General features: G+C 31.5%; 2 protein-coding genes across 2 annotated transcripts in view; one reads left to right on the top strand and one right to left on the bottom strand.

The window, feature by feature from the left end:
- Positions 1 to 19106, top strand: part of LOC126844345 (uncharacterized) — a 173070-nt gene that overhangs the window by 95474 nt on the left and 58490 nt on the right. The window lies entirely within an intron of this gene.
- Positions 665 to 18092, bottom strand: LOC126844348 (fatty acyl-CoA reductase 1). The gene is made up of 9 exons (XM_050582488.1): positions 17897 to 18092; positions 7440 to 7699; positions 2943 to 3194; positions 2733 to 2878; positions 2550 to 2662; positions 2287 to 2479; positions 1938 to 2180; positions 1362 to 1619; positions 665 to 900 (listed from the first exon to the last, which is right to left on the bottom strand). The coding sequence occupies exons 2-9, from the start codon at positions 7695 to 7697 to the stop codon at positions 705 to 707; spliced, it is 1659 nt and encodes a 552-aa protein (XP_050438445.1). The 5' UTR covers positions 7698 to 7699; positions 17897 to 18092; the 3' UTR covers positions 665 to 704.

The raw sequence follows: 19106 nt of genomic DNA, 5'->3' as shown, positions 1-19106 counted from the left end.
AATGTGATCTCAATTTTTCATCATTTTTTTTTGTTTTTACCCCTCTCCCAACTTGGTGTTTTTGATAGCAACTTTTGAAACTTAAAAGGTAACGCATACATTTTATTAACTTTTTAAATTGAGATGATGTACTAAACATTTTGACTGGTCGGTAACCAGTTTTGGACAACTATTTATGAAATTATTGAAATTTCAAGTTCAGGGCAGGAGCAAAGGTGGAGTGTAGTATTATTTTTATGTGCGTGAATTTCCGAATCGCACTTCCCCTCTCACCCTAACTTTTAAACTCTTATAACTTTAAAAATAATTATCCAAAACTAGTTTTGACCAGTCAATATTTTTAGTACATTATTCTCAACTAAAAAAGTTAATGAAATGTATGCGTTACCATTTAAGTTTAAAAATTTGCTATAAAAAAAACTAAGTTGGGAGGGGCCTAAAAACAATTGTGAGAAATTGAGATCGCATTGTATAAAAACATTATGGAAAAAAAATTAAATTATTAATTAAACCCAGTAAGATATTGAGTGGTTCACGATAAGATCACCCTGTATATACTAAGCCAATTTCACTTAAAATGTGTAAGCAAGTTAAATTGTTTTGTGTATTTTTAAATAATAATCAGTATTGGCGTATTAAACCTATAAAAATAAAAACTTTATAGATATATTTTTTTTTTTTTTTAAAAAACGTATTTAATTTTGCTACAGTTCATTGTTTAGTACTGGCTCGATAGATGAGTCTCCTCGATTGAAGATTGACAGAGTTGAACTAAACAATAAATGTACAAGATTTAGCAAACACAAGCCGACGGCGATGATGGCATCAGACCATTTAAACACGGTCCACAGAAGTAGACTAAACATCAAAATTTTGGCTATGATATCCACGTAATACATTCTGTAAAAAAATATTAGTATATAAATAATTAAAACAAATATGTTGACACTTTAATAGCTAAAAACACATATTGTAATGCAAGAATTTATATTAAGAATAAAGATACGTTAAAAATCACAAGGTTTTCCTACTTGTTTTCTCTAGGTAATTAGTAGGTATTAGTTAAGTAAAAAAATATTAACTTCACTTAATGTTCAGTAGGGTCTTAACTATGAAATGTTTGGTTGTTACATTTCAATTAAATTTGGTAGGTGCAACTACAATGGATCTTAGATATTCTAAATATGTAGTTTGTGTTTTATTGCTATTGAATAAAAAAATTAACCATGGGTCCACTATCATTTAAAATAATATGATTTTTCCTTGTGTTCACTTTGACTTGCAAAATGAATGATGTCGACGTATTGTGAGACACCTTGTTTAGAATAATTTAAAAGATTTAAGAAACATAGTTTCCTTACATTTTCATGTGAGTTCTTGCCCTGGGTAGTGTTTCCGGCATTTCTTTTAGTATATAAATACGAGCTGCCATAATGCAGTCTCTAAAGTAATTTCTTATATTCATGTCGGCGCCGTCGATTTTGTATTCGAATTTTTCTCGGGCGTTCATGATTTTCCTCATGTAATGAACGTGTTCATTTCTAAATTCCCATTGGTTGTTAGCGTAGTACTCGAACACTTCAAACCCTTTGTTGATTCTATCTTGAATACGGACCAAGCTAAAAAAATTAAAGACAACATTAACACTTAATTTCACACACAACGCGTCCGAAAAGCCAAATTGGGCATCTTGTGTGATATGTGAATAACTCTTTGGAGCACCGAATTTTTAAAATAGGTATTTCATTAAAAAAATTTCGCCATTTATAATATGTTTAATTACTAGTTAAGACAACAATTGTATCTTATTTAGATATTTCGGCAAAACTTTGAGACAACGAAATAATAACTTTTTCCATCTGTACTCTAAATAATTATCCACGGATGGGCCGAGAGAGTAGTATTGAAGATAAAAGCGATTCGTCAGAGGTCGTTACCATGGTTTGTTGCCGGACAAATATATAATGGCATCCAGGAAATAGGCCGGTATAGTGTGCAAGAAGAACACGCAAAGGTAATGATGGATTTTGTTGCTTTTCATGCTGCCGCCCGGATACCAGACTGCGCCGTTCAACGGCACTTCGTTGGTGACTATGTCTTTGCCGATGTCAATGATTTCTTGCCACGTCACTCTCCATTCTTGGCTGGATGTCAAATGGCAAATGCTTCTATCAGTGTCGCTGCAATACAAATAAAACGCATAGTTTAACAAAAATTAAATGGTAACAAACGATATGCATCATTAGACTCGTGGTCAGTGAATTTTGGGATTTCGCCGAAGCTTACTTATTCTCCACGTAATTCCAAGTGAGCAGAAGGAGACCGTTGACGGTTATATCCACTGGCAAGTAGTCGGCATAACCTTGATTGAAGCAATACATGGTGCGAATGACACCTTTGCCGGCACCGATGAGCAAACCTGTGGGCCCGTTGATGTTGTCGGTCCAGCCCGGCAGAGGCTCTTTCCAGATAGGAATGACTGTGAACATGCAAGCTGGACGTTAATGTCTGGCTAGACTAATGCGGTTTTAGAGTTGTGTAATACTGACCAATTGACGGACGAGCGATCAGACACGGCAAACCGGCTCTAATTTGTTCGACCACTAAATGCTCGGAAAGGCATTTGGTAAACGCATACGTGTTGGGGCAGCTGCCGAGGATTCTGTGGGCAATAATTATTTTTGTTAGTACATCAAAATATGATAACCAAGCACACCGATTAGGTAACTTACTGTTTGGAAATAACTTCGACAAACGCCTCATCCAGCAACTCCATACTTTGTATGATCTTGTGCGGGTCGGCCGGAGGTGGGTATGCCTTTTCATACAGTACTTTTTCATCCAAATGGCAATAAGACGTAGAAACGTGCACAAAACACTGGAAATAAGAAAACATTTAGATAAAAAAAACCGTCGCAATACGTTAGTTACCAATATTGTACCTTTAAGTTTTTCATTTCCTTGGCCAATTCCAACGCCAATTTAGTACCTCTAGTGTTGAGCAGGACGGCTTTCCTGAGAGATTCGTCGAACCGTATGGTAGCGGCCGCATGAAATACAATATTGACCTCTTCCGCCAGTATTTTGCGGTCTTCATCACTTATGCCTAAATTCGGTTCACTCACGTCTCCGGAAATCGGAAACACTTTTTTTATAAAATCAGTACCTCTTAGTTCTTTCAGATGATCGAACAACTGTAAACACATATTTTACATAAGTATTGTTGTTTGAAATGATGGTTACTAATATCCTGCAGTTTAAATGTTAAAATAAGACATTGGTATAATATTTTAAGTTTACAAGTTCATTTTGTAAGAATTAGCTAATACGATAAATATTAGGGTTTTAAAAATTGTTTATTTCACAGCGTATTTAAATTACAAGAAAAATTCTAACTATAATAACAATGACAGTACTTTTTGTGAAACGTTTAATCATACATATTTTGATTTATGATACTAAAAGTCTAAATCTGTTTTTCGCGCATACAACATACACTGATTTATGTATTTATTTTTTAAATAAAATGTTAAAAAAATAATAACTTACAAATTAATTTCATTTTACACGTGTAATTGAATATTTAATACTAATTGGTGTAACGGCAATACATGTGTTTTATTTTCAAAAGTTTCTGATTTGATAAACGGCTCAATATTGATTATACCAGAATTTGAAATGATCGCGTTTTACGGTGTTACTTATAGATTACATACGTCATTGATTGTGTCGCCAAGGAACTCTGGATTTACAGTGCCAAAATTGTTTTATTTAAGTTTCTTTTAAGGCGCTTACTACATATAGTTCAAATACACAATGTTTGGACTTATATCTTATGACGATTTTCTATAATTGAATTATATTATCCAAAATGTCCTTAAAATATATTTCATAATATTATAGTAAGTTAAAATGAATGAGTATAGTGTTTAAACTCCATGGGCTCATAAATATTCGCCATATAATGTGGTAACATCTTTAACGGTTGTGACTCGAATGATTTTAAATACATATCCACACGAGATAATTAATTTACTAGTCATATTAACAAAATATAATACCAAAAATGAATACAAGAATGACAGTTATAATATCTATTCAAGGGCAGACAATTAGTTGATTAAAAGTTTACTTTATTTTATTGTACATGTGAGCAAAGCCCGACACAGTAAAATATAATTATTATACTCTGCAAATTACAAGTTACATGTTATTTTTCTTTGTAACTATCGTATGTACCCAAATATAATTTAATATCTGTCAAATTATCTCATTGTGATGGATATTCAAAAGTCACCTTTCTTGTACGATTTTAATGAATATCATTACAACCATGATTAACTGGGCTTCTTTACCTACCATTTAAATTAAGTTAAGGACTTATTTTAAGCACTTAAGTTTAAACTTAAATCATGTACAATGTGATTATTATCAAATCCCTTTTTCATTTAAGTTGAAAACGATATTTACGTGTGTTATTAACATTTAATAATTTAAGTAATATAACAGTTTAAAGAAAAATTAAGACTTTTTTTTATAGATACTCATCACTTTTTACTAATCTAGTCAGAAAAAGATTTTCTATATTTGTTTGTACTTAAATTAAAACTTATAAAGTGGTAAACTAAAATACTACTTCTAAAAAAAATGTATAGATGCTCAAACTAGGGGAACCCTTAAATTTCTCTTTAATTTATTATCAATTTGACTTAGCTAATAGTTAAGATCGTAATTTTAGTTTTATTCAACTATACTTCAGTTTTAGGCACAACTGGTGATATAGAGACCATACATATTTTATTGTGTCATTAGCTAAAAATATTAAATAAACGTTTTAAAAGTTTATACATTATTTATTGCCTAATTAATTTTTAATACGAAATGCAACAAAATTCGGTGAATAAAATAAGATTGTATCATGGTAATGAGCTATTCGAATGAATGAAATAGGTCACACGGCATAAAAAGCTATGAACTGTCATAGGTTTGATGAGATTGTAATAAGAATAGTTAATTATTATTATCAAAAAATTTCTATACTCAATCTTGTCTCTTTCACAACACTTAACAAGAATCAAGATGTAACAAAATCGATTTCATAATAAACATTTAATACCCTAGGTGCGGTAAAAATGTCAAACTATTTAATCATGAGCCATAAAAAAGTGAAACTGTCAAAATTATTCAATTTATGTAATTCTAAATTACCACGTAGCATGTATTAACTAATAACACGGATACTATTATAAAAATTAACGGTGAAATTTAAATACGTTAATGAGAAGACATTTTTTTAAAACAAGGTACATAGTTTCGTAACATTTAAATTAAAGATTTCAAAAACAAAAGCTATCTTTAGAAATCCATGGTAATATATTGTTACTAAGTATAAGCCCTTAAGGCACTAGAATTAGAAATGGCGTGTTTTGAAATAACATCAATTGTATTTTATTGGCCACAAATATCTTTGCAGTGTCTATTATGATCAATGACAGAAAATGTGGTTTACTTATTGTATCTATAACAATATAGCACACAAGAGAAAGTATAATCAACGAACATTAATTACTAAATACCAGAAATATTTAAGGTTCAAGGCTCTACAGACTACATTATTTTCATTTGTATTATCAGTTTTTCATTTAAATATAGTTGAGTGTTACAATATTACCCGTGCTGTTCAAAACAATCAAATTATACAGTTCGGATAATGATATAATATAATTACGATATTGTTCGGATATTATAATAGCCGATATTAAAAGAAAACAAATTATTGTTTTTACGTTTAAGATGTACTATTACAATTCCAACACGTTAGTTTATCCAAACAATAAAAAAAAGTTACAGTCTATTTTAAGACTAACGGCTAAAATTATAAAACATGGAAAATGCTTTAGCCTGCTAGCTCCTGAATAGTGATTATTTCTGATCTATAATCTCCTTGCGGTTTATGCCGATAGTATAGTCTTAATTATATGTTCTGGATAACAATAAATCTTAACCTAATCCTATACAGTCACATGTACATTTTAAGGACATTAGTATTAGCATTTTTATTATAAATACAAGATTTTTTTTCCCTAATGGTTAGGTATTTAAAATTTTACAATGAATAACAAAAGGAAAATAATTGGAAAACTGAAAGGTTTAAATCTTGAATTATAATTTTAAACACATTCTATTTATAAATTATATACTAATAACGGCTATAACCTATTACCTAGTCATTAACTATAGTATGTGCTGTCATTAAAAACTTATTATTGAATATATATAAATTTTAATCTCATTAAATAACTAATTTTTAATATACTAAAAAATACATTTTAGCATAAACATTTGTTTTAAAATGTAATATATAAAACATAGTACTTTTAAAGTAATATATATATATATGTGTATAATAGTGTAAGTTGAAAGAATGAAGGTAAGTGATGTAGTAAGTTATTAGATCACGTCATAAGATGTATAGGCAGAAGCCAAAAGTAGACTGAAAAAGAAGTTAGTGGATGTGATAAATAAAGATGTGGAGGTGTGTGGAGAAAATAAGAAAATGACAATGTGTGAGGAAAGAAGATTAGGCTGACCGACCTTAGCTGTTGTACACAGGAAAAAGTACATAGTTGATCCAATTAAAATTATGGCTAAGATAGGGACACAATCAATTTGTAGTGAAATAACTAAACAAATAATTGGCCCAGTTAAACATTTAGCTGGCCAAACTAAATAGTTGCTTTAACTAAAAATTTAGTTGATTCAACTATTTATTTAGTTATTCCAACTACACATGTATTGTGTGCTTTTTTTTTTTAATACAGAACCAATGAGGGGGAACTGTTTTTCACATGACTTCCTTTCATGTATTGTGTGCCTACATTAACCATAATTTTAGTTGGTCCAACTATACAATTTTTTCTGTGTATGAAATAAGAAAAAGAATTATCATTTTGAATTAAAATTAAAATTGTTTTTGTTTTTATACAACAATTTACAAACAATATTTGAGTAATAGTATAAAAACAACAACAATTATTATAAACTATAATTTATTAACTCATAAATAAATAATATTCCATTACTAAGCAACTACATATCATGCTGACTCCTTTCAACCTTTTGAATATGCAATGTAATGATACTAAAGTCGTTACCAATAAGTAGATCTTGAACTTGAACTTTTATAGTTTCTACTATATGTTAACGGTTTATTTTTTTTTTTTTAGTACATAAAAAGAAATTCGATTTAAATGCAATTTTCAATTCTTATTTTCAAAATAAATAAACAGTTCACAATTTTTACCAGACATTTGTATTGTAATTAATTACCGTATATTCGTATATGATGTTTATTCATTAAAAAAAAAGTGTGTTTTTTAATTAAATCTATTTTTATTGTTGTTAATTTTATATATTTTATTTAGCCGAATATTACTCACCACGGACGAAAACAAAGCCTCTACACGCTGCTTCGGGTCCTTCCCCTTCTTGGGCCGCAACAGCAAGTATATCCTTTTGATGTCCGGAGACTTTCGCAGGAGCTTCTCGATCAAGACTTTACCCAGGAATCCCGACCCACCGGTGATGAAAAGAGTCCTGTTGTTGTAGGTCTTGCACACGCGGTCCGGTAGATTGCTCAGGGACTCCGGAAGCACCGGTGGCTTGTAGTTTAAAAAGTTTTCTTCAAACGTCGGCATGTCTATATGAATTAGGGCAAACAAAACGGAAACTATTAGTAAAAAGTGGAACAGGCAGACGAGGCGACGCGGATTTTCGGTAGCGAATGGCTTATGCGCCGTACTGGTTTTGTGTTTTATTTGCTTGCACTGTACGGCGAGAGAGAGAAAGGGAGGCATTAATATACATAGTATATACACAATTAGTACATATTATTGATGTTATACTAGTGGAGGGGCATTTACATCACTCTTCTTTGCTCATTATCAAGGTTTGTCGTCTTCAAGGTTTTGTACAACACAGAACGTAATGTGTTAATCGACTTGTATTTTGTTTTATCAAAATAATAATATGCGTCTCTTTTCGTTAAGTATCATCGCGTAAGATTTGGGTGTACTCGGCAGTAAATTACCCCATAAGTACGACTAAGTATGGAAACGTCGACAGGAAACAGTGACCGTGGACGAGCAAGTTCACTTGGAATAATAATATGATATGCATCGCTTACTCGATGTCGCGATAAAGAAGAACCTCATAAATGGTTTATAATAATATTAAAATATTATGTTCTTATTCCATTTTGCCCAAGGGTGTTAGGTAATGAGATAGTGTTTGTCCGGCAGAACTCAAGAATTAACTAACGGCCCGTAACACAGTCTTAGAAAAATAAATATCTATTTTTTACTCAGCTCTCGTGACACGATAGCTTCTATTTAGGTACGATCAATTCAATATAGTTCATCAATCATCGATCGAATGAACTATTGAGAAAAGCGGAGAAGCATACCCCAACTAACTTGTTCGCGGTAACTAATTAAATAGGCACTGCGGTCTATTAAGTTTATGCTTAAATCATTAGGGTTTTAATTATGAAAACAAAACGAAGCGGTACAGTAGTACGATTCAAATTTAAAACGTTATACAGTTATTTCATCGTTAATAATTATCGCTAATGGTAGTAGCTCTACCCTAAAGTATCACACTAGTGTAAATGAGCCTTAATTATTTCCAACGGTGCAGGTTATACTTGCTGAAGTCATTACTTAAGCACAAGCGTTCCTTTGATAAATTAATTTAGGTTCGACATGATAATGATTTTTAATACCAATAGAGTTTGCACTAACGTAATACCAATTTTGGCAATGACTGGGCGAATATATTATTGTATTCACGGCTACTCACAATATTTTTGCTTTCATATAGCTTACTAGACGTTTTGCACGAAAATCAGCAATTACAAGCACTGTCATTCTATATTATTGACCAGAATGTAACAATATTATGTCGAAATCACTGAAATCTATGTAGAAGCCTACCTGATGATGTGACGTGGGAGTACCGCCTTTACTATAGACTTCTTCTTTGCGTTACCTAGTGTCATGTAATTGAAACGGCTAGTTACATCCTCCCTCTCTTCAAAATCTATATCCATCACCATTTATTTATAACGTACATCTACTTTTTTTCGGTCTACATTTGACACTTAATCCATCTGCATTAATCTCTCTACTAATTTTACGTACCTCATTTTATACCTATAATAATGTTTAATTCAATTAGTAATATTATAACAGATTATAAAAACTCATGTATAGTGATTATTTTGAAAATGTAGTTTTGACGTAGCTAACTGATGGCGAATGATGATAGTGTTAAATTGGGCCTATACTTTTTAAATGTTAAAAATTTGAAAAGATAGAGTGGATTATATTACCTATGTGATTACGTGATCAAACGCTCGTTTTTCGTTGATCTCTCCGACATATTTTAATATGTGAATCGTTATGTAATGACCTTGGCCTCCAAAACTTTCTACTTTTTATTGAAAGACGATTTACAAGACATTCAAATATTATTGTTTACCGATTATTTTTTCGGCGCTTATAAATTTTATATTATATGAAATTAAATTATTTAATTATTGCCTCTGAAAACAATTCATAGATTTACCAAAATCTACCTATATTAGCTTCGATGCTTATCTGAGTCCTCCTGAGAAGGTAGTGTTTTTATAATGACGTGTTGAAAAGTGGTGACATTTTTTTCTTAAGAATTTACACCTCATATTATTTTTGTACATAGTTTATAAAACAGTACAGTGTATAAATAAACGTGATTTGTTTTTAACACAAACCAACGACCGTGTAACATGAAATCGCTTAACGAAAGTGCCCGAAAAGTGTCGAGACATTAGTTAAGTAAACTTAATGACACAAAAAATATACGTACTGTCAGAAGTAACTTGAATTCTAAGAACGACTAGATAGATTGGCTACATAAATAATATTGTATTCCGGAGTTAGTAAGTGGGCGGAATAGGGAGGAACAGGGCTGAAATTACCATTCCATCATCAATCTGAGATCAACTGCGTTTGGCATCGTTAAACAGACTAGAAATCTAAATAAGAAGCTAGTGGGTGAACCAGATTGGATAACAGCGTATAAACGAGTCATGGCCAGCAAGGTTAGGTTAGCAAAGTAAACTCGCAGGTTTGTAAATTATAATGATTGGCTTCCTCTAAATTTTAAGGCAACACTTTCACTAAACGATAAATGAAAAGAAACTAAGGACTTGTGTTTTTTTTTTTTTTATAAAAGTTTGTTATTTTAGCAACGTCAATTAATACACAACATGGCTACAACGCTCAATTTTGTTTCCTGGCTGGACATAGGAATATCAACTATTTGAAAAAATAATTTCAAATTAACATAATCGTCAGTTAAATACAGAACTTCTATAAGAGTTGACTATAGGTGAACCATTCTCTCAAAAACTACATATTCTCATTTGCTTTAAAAAAGGCTTACAAAATATTTTGAAAGTACTCTCAAAAAGTGCCCAAACTGTGTAATGTGGGGCCAAATTTGTTTAAGACTAAAACAATGATTCTATTTAAACGTGACGTTTTTTTTCCATTCATCCCTTTTAGACCGCTACTGTTAAGTGCCCATTTACATACACTATTGTATTGTTTGTTTTAAAAGGATGCGCACGTTTATTATGTGTATTAAACGTGAATTGCATAACGACGAATCGATCAATTTTACGGTGCATTAAAACCGAATACGATTTATCGCGGGTCATTCGGCTGATGTATAAATAAATAAAAAAACTACTCAAACATGCGTTAACTATTGATGACGGTTGACGCTACTCGGGCAGTAGGACACTCTGTGTTGTTTAACATAATAATTAAAATCATTCGACGGAGAGCTAATAATTAATAAATATACAAAATATACAAATATAGTTAATATAGTACAAATATTACAATAATATACATAAAAAAAAAATGAAATATTTAAATATTAATTTTTTTTATAGATGTTATGTATTGTACTATAGATGATGCGTAAGTATGTGGATATGTACCATTCGCCGGTGTTTAGAGAAAGTCGGTTGCCGCGGCGGCTGCTGTGACTGTGAAGGAGAATACCGACCAGACGTGTTATTTAATACAAAATATATACCGTAGGATAAGACCAACACGGTGTTGTTTCATCATAAATCATAATATACGATTATGTTGTGTACTCAACGTGTGCGTTTCTGCTCGAGCTATATAATCGTAATAATATTATACTACAATATTGTTAATTATACGTTTGTTTAGTAATATATAAAAATATATCATAGAGCATTTGGCATAAAAAAAAACAAAATACACTTACGATTTGTGTATTATAAAAAATAATATACAGCGTTTTTGTGCATCCAAAGCTTTACGATATTATATTTTTGGATGACGTTTATATACTTGGTTAAAGTAGTATAAGTATAGAATTATTTAAAAAAATTAATTAATAAATTTTCAATTACAATAGTTAGAGGTTTTTTAGTCTACCGTGTATTTGTTTAAGAACGTTAATAAAGCAGTTACTTCTCAACTTTGGATCGATAATATAAAGAAGACATCAATTTCAGCATCGGGACTTATCGTGGGAACGAAACGATTGATTTAAACATGTAAATACTACCAACGTAAAACTGGTAATAATGGTTGTATTAGTTATGCTACTTTCCATTTATTGAGCCACGCGCTATAGACAGCAAGTCTGGTTTTAAATTATTTTTATTATTTTTTTTATGTATCTTTGGTCATTGCTATAATTATACATAGAATATACCTACGTTGTGAATTATATAATTATAATTATTATATTATTGTAAAAACCTATTTGTAGTCTATGTTTTAAAAAATACACTTTTTATTGAGCAAAAACGAGCTATACCACTATATTATATAATTTTTGATAAAAAGTTGACATAAATGTTAATGTTAAGATGACTTAATTTATTAACAACGTTTTTATAATCTCAATGGAATATTATTGTGGTAAGTACTATGTATTCGAATGCTCAAACCTGGTAAACGGTCGTATATTTCACTCGTTGTAACCTAGTTCATAATTCATAGTTTAACCTTAATTAATTCTACTATCTGATCTAATAAAATACTTTAATTGTATACTAAGGAAAAGTTATTCTTTTATTTTAATTAAAATAATAGGAACAATAATTTTCAAGAAATAGGGACTGTGAAATTATTCTGTGAATAATTTGCGTGTGAATAAATAAAAATGCTCAAATGCTTAAATTTTAATTCAAACGGCAAAATGACATTTCCTTAGTATGAATCTTAAGTCTGTTGGATAAATGCGATTAGTTTAATCGTGTATACTAACTGTCATTTAGAAGTCCGGGAAAATCACGTTTAAAGATTTAAATCTTTATTTTTAATGAATAAAAATTGGAATTCAATAAAAAATTAAAACATTTCCCCTTTAAACAAAAGCAATTAGTTTTTTTTAACAAATAAGATTTTCACTGTGAAGAAAAGAAAAACGTTTGTAATAATCGAAAAACAAAGAAGGAAATCAAAAAAAAAATAATACAAATATGAATATTTTTCTACACCTAATACTTTATTGGAAACAACTAAGTAGTTAGTATATTGGTAGTATATCAAATGTACCAAAAAAGTTGCTTAATCACGACGAAAATGAAACGTTATCTTATCTAAGGACAGATCATACGAAGGCCGTGGCTGAATATAATTCTATGTCACTGTGTGATGTTTAAATTAAGGAAGTTTATGACAAGGCCATGGCTTGATGATTTATTAATAGGTCGCAGAAGACGATAGTTGTAGGATAGCGTTTTGCGATTTAACTTATCGGCAAGCTAATCATATAGTTACACAAAAGTAATCATAATTCTTAAGAGCAGAGCTATTGCTACTGTTCATGCCACCTATAACTACATGCCTTGGTCTTACATTTTACACAAGTTACACTGTATTATCTATTGGGCGTTGACTATTAAGAATGGAAAAAAATAACATAAGCTTTTTCAAAAACTATCAGAGCACTGCCGTAATTAGCTAAGAATATAAATTGATCATAACGAAAGCAATGATTTTTTTTGTCTAACCTTCATTTATTTAATCGTTAGAAAAATCCTCTACTGATTTCTTATTTTTCTTTTCTAGCTTTTAAAGCTTTTAAAGTCCATGTAAGGTCATTACTATATTCGCATTTCTCTTTACAAGGTACTCGGGCTATAACGTACCTTAAAAGTAGGACCTAATCTTGAGTTCACTAAACTTGCCACAGCATAATTGTTTGTAGTGGGGAATTATTGAAAATTTAAAAGAAATTAATGACATGATTTTTATTTCATAAATTTGAATTGGTATAATAAAATCGATAACGACCTCTCAAATCCAACCGTTTAAAATATAGCCAGAACTTTCTAGAAACGATTACACTAAAATGTATGCAATCACTGTACCTCCAAATTTCTGACTTCTCCGTTCTCAAAATTCCAGGTGACTTCCGAAATCAAAACATCACTTTCACTTATGGTAAAAAAAAACTATTTTCAGGTTGTGTAATATGTAGCCTTATTTTTAACGAAAAGCCTTTACCTAAGGTTTAGCCAACGTCAGTATAAAAATATATTTCATGCAGATTGACAACCGAATCTCAATGCTCATATCGCAGCCATCTGTTTTTAGAACAACTTTTTAACTTATAAGATAATCTAAAATTCATTAAAATTTATTGTTTTATTGTTTCCACGTTGAGTTTATTATTTGTGATTTTTATCTTCTTATGCCTATAGTATCGATTTGTCTATATTCTTGTTAATAAGTCCGCTGGATTTTCCAGTGAAGCCCGTTAGAATTTCTGGTGGATTCGGTACTATAAAAGACATTCAAAAAAGCCAAAACAATAAAAAGCTAGATGACTGAACCTATTTGGTGTTTGTTTCTACTATCGGGGCAGAGATGGACAGATTGGTGAATATTGTTGCTTCGTCAAAGTCATTGCCGGATTCCGTTTGCGGGAAAAAAACTTCCAAGGCGTGCATTGGTAGACATACTCAACGATAACACACACAAAAATATTGTAACAAAGCGGACGGATGGCGCAACCGATACAAACCAATCTGCCTCTCCCGTACGTACATCAGTAGTGTAAAGGCAAGGACCTATTCTTAATTAATTACAATGATTAATTACAATTAAATACAATTAATTACGATTGGCTATTTTGTTTTGGGTGTCGAAAGAACATTTGTAGCGATTGTCGAAGAGAAGGACCGTTACCATTACCCACAATGTACATTAATGTGTGGCTAAACTTATGTTGAAAAGTCCATACGGACCCGTCAGAACATTGATTTATGACGTATTATACTATACGAATAAATAAAAAAATAAAAGAACTAGCGCAAATAGCTAATTCAAGCTATATGACACAGTCTGGACACTTAATATTGGATAAAGGACTGACGCAACAAGAGATCGAGGGAGTAACTCGTCGCTTCCAATGACCACCCGATGAATACTATAATTTGCACCTAAACCCTATCGAAAATTAATCCTGATTGCTCTACTGATTCAAAATCAGATTAGAACCGCAGAAGTGTTTGTGAAACTCAACCCTTTCGAACCCTGAAATTATTTCCAAATGTAGAGTCAATATCGGCACAGGATGACAGAAAATATTGATCAAACCCGCCTAACTACACAAAAGGTTGTAAATCAAATATGCGATAATTATAGTATTTAGTTAGATTCCAGTTGGAGAAACTCTCCATTTCTTTTCGTCATTATTTTATGACGTGTAAACACATATGGCCACATTCCACAATTATCACACAGCTAATGTTGTGTCAAAGTATTTGTGTTCAAGTGAATACATAGACGCACATTATTACACCTACTATGAATTAATTGTGTTTGCTTGTAGCCATTATATTGCAAACGATTATTAAACGCAACCGCGTTTAACCGTTAGCACCGAACTAGGAAGCCATTATGCATCCAAACACAAATACCGCGGTTTCTCTACTAAATGTTAATGCATTCCCCAAACATTTGCGCTAAAATGACCAATTTCCCAGTACGTTGCGCTACTGCTAGACCGCATCATTGTAACAACAGCTATATTGTTTGTACAGTGTGTTCCAGAATGATGGTTACGTTTACTTCACAACGATTTGCGTTCTTACTTATCCAAATAGATTTCATACATTTTATTTTTGCAATTATTCGACTATACATAAAATGTAGTCTATTAAAAATGTGTTTTTCATTCAACAAATTATTGACTTCTACGAGTAATTATTGTATTGAGTTAACACTACAAACGGTTGCTTAAGAACAATATTATGTTACATGGATAGTATTTCTATATTCGATATAAACGACCATGAGTAGATCTAAAATTTGCAATTAAAAATAAAGCTAAAAAGCAAGACTAAATCTTCTAAATCCATCTTCTGGATACACGGCCCCACGGAAATACTACAAAACGTGTTCGATGCTAAACGTGTGTTTTGTACGTTCAGTTATTTTACTTATATTATCAAGTAGGTATGTACTAAAACACTGAAATATCATTTGTGTTTATTCAGTGGCGTAACTAGAGACTAAAGCGCCTGAAGGGACATTTTTATGCACCTATATTACATGTTAACCTTAACGTGTTTATAGTAAACCGTACAAAATGCCCTAAAATAGAATACGCAGAAGGAAAGCTGCCCCCTGCCACCCCCCCCCCCCTCAAAGTTACGCCACTGTGTTTATTGCATAACTGAATAACGGCTGAAGATGGTTTGAGTGTTTGACCCTTAGAGCTATACTTATCGATTTCTCGTACTCCACACGTGTGATGACTGGTTGACTTGGAAACAACTTGAGAAACTTATGGTTATATTTAATAAAAAAATATTGACATGGATATGTCTTTTGGCTGGGGGTCAATAAGAAAATCTGTGCATCACGCTGAACGTTACCGTAGAAAATATGTGCGTGTAGCGCGATCTAACGGTTGATAAATAATTATCTGATAATATATGAGAGATAGGAGATTAGAGATAAGATATTAAAGATAAGAGATAAAAGTTTAAAGATAAGATATAAGGGATAAAAGATTAGGTACTCCAAATTAGGTACATCTAACTAGGTTATAAGTAGGTATATAAGGATATATAAGGATATATTAGGATATATAAGGATAGTCTTAAACTTTTAAATATTAATAAATATAGCCAGTAAATCGATTAAGGCCAGATATTATAAAAACTACCAAACATGATATGCTCTTTTATTTAGTAGAGTTATATTAATTATTCAGTTTTTATTATATGATATAAGTATTCAGATTTAGTAATTATTTAAAGTACAATTTTAGGTCAATGCCTATAAAAAATTAATATGTATTTACAGACCTAATAGAAATAGAAGAGTATTAGGCAAGATACTGGCATCACTGACAGTATTGATTTTATTTATTTATAGTACCTATATTAGTAGACAAAAATGGAATAATATAATATAGTATAGAGGAATTTAAGTACTATATTTTATATATTAAGATTATTTAGCATTTTTATACGTATCTTTAGTTGTTCAGCTCATAAATTAAAAAAACTTTGTAGACAAGGTCCTGACCAACAAATGAACATGCGAAAAATGTAATTACAATTTTAACATCTAATTGGTTTTGGAATTTGAATATTAATAGTTGTAGCTCATTGAAATAACAACTAGGTATAGTAATTATGTCATTGTGTTATACGACAGGGAATTTTAACCGCATTAATAATTGTTTTACCGGTTAGTGAAAATAATAAGACCCATATATCGACCAGTTTATGTACAATTAAAATAATTACATGCGTGGTGTTAACGTAATGGGTTTCCCTCTTTTTAGTTTATCAGACATTTTATGACATAATAATAATAATTTTGTCAAATGCGTACTCGAATATAATACTACAAAAGTGAAAAAATATAATGTTTCGTTTTTTACGTGCACACATATTTTATTCTGTGAAAACTGGACAAAAAAAAAACAACAAAGCGCCCACAAAATTTAGTAAACTTTTAAATAAAGTTACTAGCTTTTTTAATGGAAACTCCTGTTTAATCAATAATAATTACATGTGCCTATAATATACTAAAAATGATCATTCACAATATACAAGCGCTACCCATAGAAACTACTTTCACTGTGCAACAATACTTGTATGTATTTCGATACTTGTAGAATACTTATAACGTTAAATAATATATTTACTCAAGACCTATTGATAGAATACTTTTTAAAATTATAATAATAATATATAATCTTATTATCGCATCATGTGCAAGTATTATTAATAATATCTATCTTTAAATTGTCAGTGGTTCGAGTCTATTCCATTGGTATTTTTAAAAAATGACATCATCCGATGCGTTCCAATTTATATAATTCTGAGCCAAACGTCATAAATATATATATATATATTATTTTAATAAGATTGATATCGTTTTTTAAAAATAATTTGAACAGTCATCTTAGAATAATCTAATTGTAAATTATGGTTATTAAATATGCATTTAAACATTTTCGGCAATGTCGGTCTTTCGGATTTTGCGCCAACCTCCTCACTTTGTTCTAAATACGATATACTATATTTTTATAATATGATGTACTGTTACCATAAAATAAATAATCATTGGATCACAAACGTTCGGATAGCGTTACAACAACGGTTGTTGGATTCGTATTGACAACAATCGAGTTCAGTCTAGACCACTCAAACGTAGGTAGTCTGTGGTGGTTTATAACAAAAAATTTAAAAAAAAACATTTTTTTTCTCGGATTTTGCCGTTTTTGGCATAATAATTATCACAAAACTACAATACAACGTTTAACGTACCTATGTGTATACCGGCTGCGTGACGATGGACTTTGCGTACGACGATGTACGTATAGCCGCGAGCTAGACTTGCGAACGATGTGTGTATGGGGAAAAAACAAACAGCAAAAAAACGGCCGTATAAAAATAATAACAAATTCAAAACCGAATTTTAAAAAAAAAAATTTAAACCGGGCCGACTGACGAATAACGAATGACGGCGGTCTGGCGCAAAGACGGTAGACGGTTACGGAGCCGTTACGAAAAGAAAGTTGAAATACCAGATTGCGGTAATGACGATATACATATACACACAGGCAGATACTTAAGAGGCACGCGTGTTTGCTCTCACCACGTGGTAGGGAACGCGTAGAAGAGGAGTGGGTCTTTCTGTTCTCCAGACAACTTTCCGGATGGATGCTAGCCTGGTCGTTAAAGTCTCTCGCTCGCCGACCATGTTATACACTATTATACCTACCGTCTTTGGCCGCGTACCTTCTTCCATACCCGTCTCTCGTTCGGCCCTCGCTGTCGTTTTCTACCGCGCCCACCGCCACTCGTTATTGTACCATGCTCATGCAGCTGTTACCACCACCGGCATCTCGACGGCTATAATACCACTATGTGATATGCCGCTATTATAGGTCTTATGGAATATCACGGACTGTTGCGTGCACGGCAATTGCGTAAAACAAATCGCAACAATGTGACTCCTCGTCGTCTTGACAGCACGGACGACCGGAGTTGCAGTCAAAAAGAGTTATTATAGAGGAACGCGGGTGCCCGCGTACCGTCGCGAAAGAAATACTGATATAATTAAAATAATAACGAGGAAAAAGACAAAACAACAATTAAGTACAAACGGCGCACGACGTGATAACCGTTGAGCGTTTAAGGGACTACTTGTTTTTGTGTGATAAATCTATATTGAACGCGCTACGTTAATGCGACAATAATTGTGATAAAGGGTTACATAAGAACAAATATAAGATCTTAATCGTGTGACCTTTTTCATATTTTCATTAACTTATGACCCATAAATAATCGTTTCGAAACCATAAAATAATAACAATATAATATTTACGAGGACGTCGAAACACCTATACAGAATGACTCATAAGGATAACACACTCGATTTCTCTTAACTAATTCCAATTTTATAGTTTTTTTCTTTTCGGGGACACGATAGTTTATAATATTATACAATATTAGACAACTTTCAATCTTTAAT

This window comes from Adelges cooleyi, unplaced genomic scaffold (assembly GCF_023614345.1).
Source record: "Adelges cooleyi isolate 19-005CV unplaced genomic scaffold, UGA_ACOO_1.1 ACOO_flye_CR_arks_rails_tigmint_CR_PRNA_651, whole genome shotgun sequence".
NCBI classification, from domain to species: domain Eukaryota; kingdom Metazoa; phylum Arthropoda; class Insecta; order Hemiptera; family Adelgidae; genus Adelges; species Adelges cooleyi.
This window is presented reverse-complemented; position numbering and strand designations above follow the sequence as displayed.